The sequence below is a fragment of the Sprattus sprattus genome (genome assembly GCF_963457725.1).
Source record: "Sprattus sprattus genome assembly, chromosome: 20".
NCBI classification, from domain to species: Eukaryota; Metazoa; Chordata; class Actinopteri; order Clupeiformes; family Clupeidae; genus Sprattus; species Sprattus sprattus.
In genome coordinates this window covers 26,430,730-26,440,008 of record NC_137918.1, presented here as the reverse complement: position 1 = coordinate 26,440,008, position 9,279 = coordinate 26,430,730, and the positions used below count along the sequence as shown (strand labels likewise).

The window sequence follows — 9,279 nt, the reverse complement described above, 5'->3', positions numbered from 1 at the left end:
ACACACACACACACACACACACACACACACACACTCTCTCTCTCTCACCTCCTCCCACTGGTGGATGTAGTGTATGAGTCTGGACAGGTGCAGTAGACAAACACACACACACACACACACACGCACACACACACACACACACACACACACACACAGAGAGACACACACACACACACACACACACACACACACACACACACACACTCTCTCTCTCACCTCCTCCCACTGGTGGCTGTAGCGTATGAGTCTGGACAGGTGCAGTAGACAAACACACACACACACACACACACACACACACACACACACTCACTCTCTCTCTCACCTCCTCCCACTGGTGGATGTAGCGTATGAGTCTGGACAGGTGCAGTAGACAAACACACACACACACACACACACACACACACACACACACAGAGACACACACACACACTCTCTCTCTCTCACCTCCTCCCACTGGTGGATGTAGCGTATGAGTCTGGACAGGTGCAGTAGACAAACACACACACACACACACACACACACACACACACACACACACACACACACACTCTCTCTCACCTCCTCCCACTGGTGGATGTAGCGTATGAGTCTGGACAGGTGCAGTAGACAAACACACACACACACACACACACACACACACACACACACACACACACACACACACACACACACACAGAGACACACACACACACTCTCTCTCTCACCTCCTCCCACTGGTGGATGTAGCGTATGAGTCTGGACAGGTGGAGTACACACACACACACACACACACACACACACACACACACACACACACACACACACACACAGAGACACGCACACACACACACTCTCTCTCTCACCTCCTCCCACTGGTGGATGTAGCGTATGAGTCTGGACAGGTGCAGTAGACAAACACACACACACACACACACACACACACACACACAGAGACACGCACACACACACACACACAGAGACACACACACACACTCTCTCTCTCACCTCCTCCCACTGGTGGATGTAGCGTATGAGCCTGGACAGGCGCAGCAGGCGCAGCAGGCTGAGGATCTTGGTGAAGCGGACGATCCTGAGGGCGCGCGCCGTCTTGTACATCTCCGAGTCGATGCCCTGCTCCACGATGAGGAAGATATAATCCACGGGGATGGACGACACGAAGTCCACGATGAACCACGTCTTCAGGTAGCGCATCTTGATGGTCTTGGGGTCCAGGATGATGTCGGAGTTGTCCTCCATGATGATGCCCGTGCGGAAGTTGAGCACCAGGTCCATGAGGAAGAAGGTGTCGGACACCACGTTGAAGATGATCCAGGGCGTGGTGGTGCCGTCGTTGAAGAAGGTGATGCCCACCGGGATGATGATCAGGTTGCACAGCATGAACACCAGCATGGTGAAGTCCCAGTAGAACCTAGCAGGAGAGAGAGAGAGAGGAGGAGGAGAGGAGGAGAGAGGAGGAGAGGAGGAGAGGAGGAGAGGAGGAGAGGAGAGGAGGAGAGAGGAGGAGAGGAGAGAGGAGAGGAGGAGAGGAGAGAGGAGAGGAGGAGAGGAGAGGGTGAGAGAGAAGGAGAGGAGGAGAGGAGAGAGGAGGAGAGGAGGAGAGGAGGAGAGGAGGAGAGAGGAGGAGAGGAGGATAGAGAAGGAGAGGAGAGGGTGAGAGAGGATAAGAGGAGGAGAGGAGGAGAGGAGAGAGGAGGAGAGAGAGGAGGAGGAGAGGAGGAGAGAGGAGGAGAGGAGGAGAGGGGAGAGGAGGAGGAGAGGAGGATAGAGAAGGAGAGGAGAGGGTGAGAGAGGATAAGAGGAGGAGAGGAGGAGAGGAGAGAGGAGGAGAGAGAGGAGAAGAGAGCAGAGGAGAGGGTGAGAGAGGAGGAGAGGAGGAGAGGAGAGGAGGAGAGGAGAGGGTGAGAGGAGGAAAGGAGAGGAGGAGAGGAGGAGAGAGGAGGAGAGGAGATGGTGAGAGAGGAGGAGAGGAGATGAGGAGAGGAGGAGAGGAGGAGAGGAGAGGGTGAGAGAGGAGGAGAGGAGAGGAGAAGAGGAGAGAGGAGGAGAGAGAGGAGAAGAGAGGAGGAGAGGGTGAGAGAGGAGGAGAGGAGGAGAGGAGAGGAGAGGAAGAGAGAGGAGAAGAGGAGAAGAGGAGAGGAGAGAGGAGGAGAGGAGAGAGGAGAAGAGGAGGAGAGGAGAGGAGGAGAGGAGGAGAGGAGAGAGGAGGAGAGGAGAGGAGGAGAGGAGAGGAGAGGAGAAGAGGAGAGGAGGAGCGGAGAGAGGAGGAGAGAGGAGAAGAGGAGAAGAGGAGAGGAGGAGAGGAGATGAGGAGAGGAGGAGAGGAGGAGGAGAGGAGATGGTGAGAGAGGAGAAGAGGAGATGAGGAGAGGAGATGGTGAGAGAGGAGGAGAGGAGGAGAGAGGAGGAGAGGAGGAGAGAGGAGAAGAGGAGGAGAGGAGAGGAGGAGAGGAGATGGTGAGAGAGGAGGAGAGGAGGAGAGGAGAGGGTGAGAGAGGAGGAGAGGAGGAAAGAGGAGGAGGAGAGGAGAGGGTGAGAGAGAGGACAAGAGGAGGAGAGGAGGAGAGGAGAGGAGGAGAGAGGTGAGAGAGTAAGAGAGAGGAGGAGAGGAGAGGAGAGGAGGAGAGAGAAGGAGAGGAGGAGGAGAGAGGAGAGGGTGAGAGAGAAGGAGAGTGTGAGAGAGGAGGAGAGGAGAGGGTGAGAGAGGAGGAGAGGAGGAGAGGAGAGGAGGAGAGGGTGAGAGAGGAGGAGAGTGTGAGAGAGGAGGAGAGGAGAGGAGGAGAGGGTGAGAGAGGAGGAGAGGAGGAGAGGAGAGGGTGAGAGGAGGAAAGGAGATGGTGAGAGAGGAGGAGAGGAGGAGAGGAGAGGAGGAGAGGAGGAGAGGAGAGGTGCGAGAGGAGGAGGGGAGGAGAGGAGAGGATGAGAGAGGAGGAGAGGAGAGGGTGAGAGGAGGGATGAGGAGAGGAGAGGAGGGAGAGAAAGAGGGGGAGCAGTGAAAGAGAGGAGAAAAGGGAGAGGAGAAGAGGTGGGGAGAGAGGAGGGAGAGAAAGAGGGGGAGGAGAGTAGAGAGAGGAGAGAGAGAAAGAAATGATGTATGGCATGGAGACAGCGAGGAGATGATTCAGGGGGTGGTGAAGAAGAGAACAGGGTGAAAAAAGAGAAGAAGAGAGGGGGAAGAGAAGAGAAGAGAAGAGAAGAGGAGAGGAGGGGAAATGGAAGGAAAATGGGACAGAACAGAGAAGAAAGAGAAGAAAGAGACAGAACAGGGGATAAAGAGAAAGAAGAGGGGATAAAGAGACAGAACAGAGATGAAGAGACAGAAGAGGGGAGGGAGAGACAGAAGAGGAGAGGGAGAGACAGAACAGGAGATGAAGAGAAGAACAGAGAGAGAGGGGTAGCGTGTGAGTCATGGGGAGGAGAGGAGAGGAGGAGAGAGGAGGAGAGGAGAGGAGAGAACAAGGTGAGAGAGGAGGAGAGGAGAGGAGTAGCGTGTGAGTCATGGGGAGGAGAGGAGAGGAGGAGAGAGGAGGAGAGAGGAGGAGAGGAGAGGAGGAGCGTGTGAGTCATGGGGAGGGGGGCAGTGATGGATAGCATAGACAGAAGAGGGAAGAAAGAGGAATAATGAGAGAAGAGATGTGTGAAAGAGTGGGAGAGGAGTGATGGGAGAAGGGGATGAGGGAGGACAGGGGTGATGGAAGAAGAAGAGAGCGTGGGGTAGACAGAGGGATGGGGGGATGATGACAGAGGAGAGAGAGAGAGTGTCAACGGACAAAAGCAGAACGGCAGAACGAGAGAGAAGAGAGAGAAGAAGGCATGAGTGATTATGAAAGAAGGACTCAATCAAAAGAAAAGAGCACAATGAATAAAAGATACAAATGTGTGTGTGTGTGTGTGTGTGTGTGTGTGTGTGTGTGTGTGTGTGTGTGTGTGTGTGTGTCTGCATTTCTGTGTGTGTGACAGAGAGAGTGAGAGAGACAAAACTAGAGGAAGATACACATTGTTTGAATGAGCATGTGTGTGTGTGTGTGTGTGTGTGTGTGTGAGAGAGAGAGAAGGAGAGAACTAAAGGGGGATACACATTCTTTTAGTAAGCACATGTGTGCGTGTGTGTGTGTGTGTGTGTGTGTGTGCGTGTGTGTGTGTGTGTGTGTGAGGTGTGTGTGTGTGTGTGACAGAGAGAGTGAGAGAGACAAAACTAGAGAGTCTTTGAATGAGCACATCCAGACACACCTGACTGAAACCTGCCCTGTGTGTGTGTGTGTGTGTGTGTGTGTGTGTGTGTGTGTGTGTGTGTGTGTGTGTGTGTGTGTGTGTGTTTGAATGAGCACATCCAGACACAACTGACTGAAACAGACCTGCCCTGTGTGTGTATGGGGGGGGGGGGGGGGGGGGGGGTTCAGTCCAACAACAGGCCTCAGATCAGTTCAGCCAGTGGAGATATATGAGCCCTTTTGGACCGGTCTAGTTCATTTTGGCGGTGAGCCTTCAGAGGACACACACACACACACACACACACACACACACACACACACACACACACACACACACACACACACACACACACACACACACACACACAGCTGGCCCTTTAGGCCAGTCTAGTTGAGTGTGGCGGTGAGCCTTCAGAAGTGAGGGGGAACAGCGCGAGCTAAATTGAACTATAACTCAAACAGCACTTGCTGCCCGCCTGCCTGGGCGCCTTCAAGGAGTCGTCCTATGTCTTTATTATTGTTGGACACTGTTGTTTGGCCCGCATAGATCTGTTTGAAAGTCCAGCATATATATGTTTGTTTATTCATTCATGAATGTATGCATTTATTGAGCAAACACCTACAGCCTGAACAAGAAAACGGTTGTAAGTCAAGTCAGCTCGATCTTAAAAGACTCGACAGAGTGTTAAAATGTGTTGATTCAGTGTCTATAATGGTTTTAAAGTCGAAAAAGGGTCAAATTACGCAGAGCACAAACCATCCCTCGTCGTCTTTTTTTTATGTGAAAACAAAGCCCGAAACCTTATATGACCCTTCCTACCAACAAGGAAGTATGCAAAACAAGACTGTTTCAATGACAATACCTCCTTGCGTCAACACTAACGTATGAGGATCTCTGCAGTTAAATACACTGAGATAAAGTGCCCCATCCGGAGAGAAGAACTGTCGCCGAATACCGCAGGTAGAACTCAAGGTCACGTCTCCGGCGCGAGGTGTACTGCTGAGTCATAGACTATCGGTGACTGATGCAACTAACTCTCACGCGCGGCACATGCAGCCGGAGCCCCGAACAATTAACGGCAGCGCTGACATTCACGTAGGGCTGCGCTATTTAAGCGTATTTATGTGGCTTAGGAGAAAAAAAACACACACACACGTGGATACACGACAGCAGCCTACTGGGCTCTACGTGCGTTGCTACGTCGTGTGATGATGTTGTCTATGCGGTTAACGAGCCTGGCCCTCGGCAAGCGACTGTGTGCTGTCCGCCCGCGAGGGTGCTAACAACACAGTGACGCATTCTTCATAACAAGCCCCTTCAGTAACGCAAAAAAAAATAAACCGTCCTGTCCGGTTTGTTGACACTAAAACGCAACGCCACTAACAGCTCATCCAACTTAGAATATAATGAAGAACGCATGGCCAAACATCACGGGCGACCAACACTAGCTGTCTGAGTAACACAAACAGACTTTACTGATTTAAACCAGAGCCAGTGTGATGTGAAGAGGACATCTGAATGTGGTCAAAACTGTTTTACACAATCTTGTAGAGACACACGACTACGGGCAGTCAGTGCAACACAGACAATGAGAGCGTGAGTGTGTGAGTGTGTGCGGTCCATAAACCTTGCGTTGGCCGCAGTCTAGACGGAGGTCGTTGGCGCTGTCCGCCTCGATGGTGCTGAAATCAGGTAGCCTACCAACCAGCCCCACCTGACACACTGCCGGCACCCCACTCAACGGCTAGGAAAGCACCTACCACCGTGCTTGGGTTTAACACACCCACAGAAAACTTAACAATTGTAAACACACGTCCCGTCGCAGTGATGATGTGTACCCTATATTATTTGCCCACGGTGACATGTACATCTTTTTAAATGTTACCATTCTATGAGGCTAAAAACCGATTAAATAAAATCGAGCACGTGCTATTGAATTGCCCGAATTAAAGCGCTCGAGATAGAGCGAGCAGAGCCCTCCTTGAAATAGCCATGTAGCTGGTAGCCTTCACACACACTTGGCTCAAGGTGACTTTAGCCGACAGAGGCGAGAGGCTCCTCCATTCGGCACGCGCTGCGCAGCGGGGCTCTTCACATAATAACGTCGATAGCGCGTGTGACTTTGTGAAAGTGTATTGATGGAATGATTTCACGGGGGTATCTGACCGTACGTTCTTCACAGATTAGGGTTTGGGTTTTTTTTTTTGACAGAGGAAGGCGCATCGACCATAAACGATAACACTTCAGCGTCTGAAGGAATGGCTCGGTGCGACTATCGACATGGCAAAGTAGCCCGACCCCGGGGAAGGCACGGAGGGAGATAAATAGGAATATCGTGTGGGGGGAAGGGGGGGCATGTGTAGCTGATAAAGTCGACCTTCGGCTAAAAAGCTTTACATATGCTGTCACCTGCATAAACACTGACAGACATGTCCGCATCCTCAGCACTGACTACCATAACATACTTCATGTCCGCATCCTAAGCCCTGACTACCATAACATACTTCATGTCCGCATCCTAAGCCCTGACTCTACCATAACATACTTCTGTATCGCTGAGACGCTTCGACCTGTGAGGTCTTTGACAGGCACACACGCGCTCTGTTCCCTGAGCTGTCATGTTCTATGCAGGTGTTTGTCAGATGGGTGTGAAGATGCTTCCTCTTGACCCCTGCTGTGCTGCCGAGTTTACCTGAGATCAGGAAGCAACAAGAGCTAGTGAGTGAAACTTGCCTGACTGGGGCGGGGATGGGGATGGGGATGGGGGAGCAAGCTCGACCCCACTCACACACTCCACAGTAGGCTAGCTGTTGGCTGCGCTAAAACTCACCCTGAAGCACCACCTCACACACGCTCAGCGCAACACACCAAACTTGTTGATGACCTCAAACATGTGTGAATCTGGCACTATTGCACTAATGCTGCCCCCTGGCCCATGGCCGTGTGTTGAGTGTGACCCGGGAGCGGTAGGGGGGCTTACCTGAAGTCACTGTACGGGTGAATAATCCAGTTCCCCGCCGACTTCACGCGCTCCTGCTCCCTCTCCACCGCCTTTTGGCTTCCATACATGCGCAAAGAAAATTTGTTAACTCCGGGCTGAAGCATACTACTGAAGTGCTGCTGCATGAAGCTCGCCTGGCTGCCATCCGCATCCGTATCCTCGGCCGCCACGATAGCCGGTCCATCCTCAGTCTTCTGGAAGGTAACCGAATTCCTCGGCTGCTGCTGCTGGGCCCCGGGCTGCGTGCTGCCGTGAACCGAAGACGACGCTTTCCGGCTCGGCGCGTTGGAGAAGGAGACCCTCGAGTCCTTTTTCTCGGGCAGCCCACCGGAGCCCGGGGTGTTGCCCCCCTGGCCCAGCGCCAGTGAGCCGACCGGAGTGGTCATCCCGTCCACGCTCGCGGTGGAGTTACAGACGGCGGACTCCCGTCGGTTCGCGCACCCGCCGCCCTGTTTGTCCGTCTTGGACATGATCGAACGGAGGCTCCCCGTGCCGGAGTCTCTCCGGCATTCTCCGTTTTTGTTGCATTTCATGCTGGAGGCTAGACCTGTGCTGGCGCTACCATCACCTGGAGCATGTGTCGCCTCTACCGTGACTGCTACTACGGTAGTGTTCGCTCTCCCGTCCCCGCTTCTGACGGGCTCGGTTCGCGGGGCAGCATGTCCCTGGCACGTCGGAGCTGACGGTTTGCTCGCTACGGCGGCGTCGGAGGAAGTGGCGGGCTGCTCCCCGTGCGCGGAAGAGAGCTCGTTGTTGTTTGACTTCTTGCAAGCCGCCGTAGATGCGGCTCCCCCTCCTGGCGTAAAGTTTTTCATCCTAATGCTGCCTCCTCCTCCTCCTCCTCCTCCTCCACCTCCGCCTCCGCCGCCACTGCTGCTGCCACCGGCTCGGCGCAATCGCGGGTGTTGAAACTTGGACTCCTCTTCCCCGTCGTCTGCCTCGTCCATGCCGGTGTGGTTTGCTGCGCCAAACTTCAGCCTCTGGGCGGCTTGACCTGCTTGGTCCTCCTGCTTGGACTCCACACAACTCTTGCTGCTGCTACTGCTACCTGTGCGGCTGTTGCCAGGGACGCCGGGTGGGCCGGGGATGGAACATCCGCTTCTGCCCGCTTTCTTTCTCATGGGAACATCGGACACCGGCGAAATGTCATTGCTGTCCATGATATTGGGCATATCAAATTGTGCCTCCAATTATATTTGTAGGAATCCAATCGTGGACAGGACGAAAAGCCAGTGAAGGAGGGGGAGAAGGAGAAAGAAAGAGAACAAGGGGTAGAGACACAGAGAGAGAGAGAGATACGTGACTTCTTTGCAGACTACGAACTCCAGCTTTCTCATCCCAAAATGCACAACAATTGCTGAAATTATTGCCAGCACCTTAAAAGCCTTTACCCGCAATCACAATTAACCTACATTATGAAAACACCTCGCTCTGCACCGGATGACCTCCCGGTAAGGTAGCCTAATCTGAGCGAGCGAGCATGCAGGTTTGTTGCCATTTTTGCGTAAAGCGCCAATTTAAAGGAATTGGGGTAATGTATTCTCTAATATATAAGGGAATGTCGAAAGACCCCGGCTAATACAAGGGAAAGAGTCGCACAGATACGCAGTTATTGTACCGGTACAATGATGTCATTTTCATAGAGGGTGTTTTCAATGACAATTTCTCCTCAGTGATGTCAGTCACATCACACGTTGAAATAGCGCCATCTAGTGATAAACACCACAACTTGAAAAGGCTGAAGTCTTCGACTGACTATGAGGTCAAGAAACGTTTAAAACCTGTTGAATAAAGACATTGGCATCACACATCTTTGTCTAGGAATATAAAGCTGAATATCATTTCAGCCATGGTCACAAGCCGGACTTGATGCTCAGTCTTACTTACACCAAAGTCACTAAGACAGCTGAGGAGGAGATAATGTGTGAGATGAGTAAGGAAATGAAGTTATCTGTAGCGCTGTGAATAAGCACTAACTGTAGATGAGTAAGGAATGGAAGTTATCTGTAGCGCTGTGAATAAGCACTAACTGTAGATGAGTAAGGAATGGAAGTTATCTGTAGCACTGT

At 52.6% G+C, this 9,279-nt stretch overlaps 1 protein-coding gene across 1 annotated transcript in view; it reads right to left on the bottom strand.

Moving 5' to 3' along the window:
* Positions 1 to 8,157, bottom strand: part of LOC308381730 (potassium/sodium hyperpolarization-activated cyclic nucleotide-gated channel 1-like) — a gene marked incomplete at both ends in the record, with an annotated part of 71,718 nt that extends 63,561 nt beyond the window's left edge. Inside the window, 2 exons of the mRNA XM_080859298.1 lie at positions 985 to 1,408; positions 7,190 to 8,157. Of these exons, the coding sequence (XP_080715424.1) occupies positions 985 to 1,408; positions 7,190 to 8,157 (1,392 nt within the window). The remainder of the gene's footprint in view (positions 1 to 984; positions 1,409 to 7,189) is intronic.
* Between the last annotated feature and the right edge of the window lie 1,122 nt (positions 8,158 to 9,279).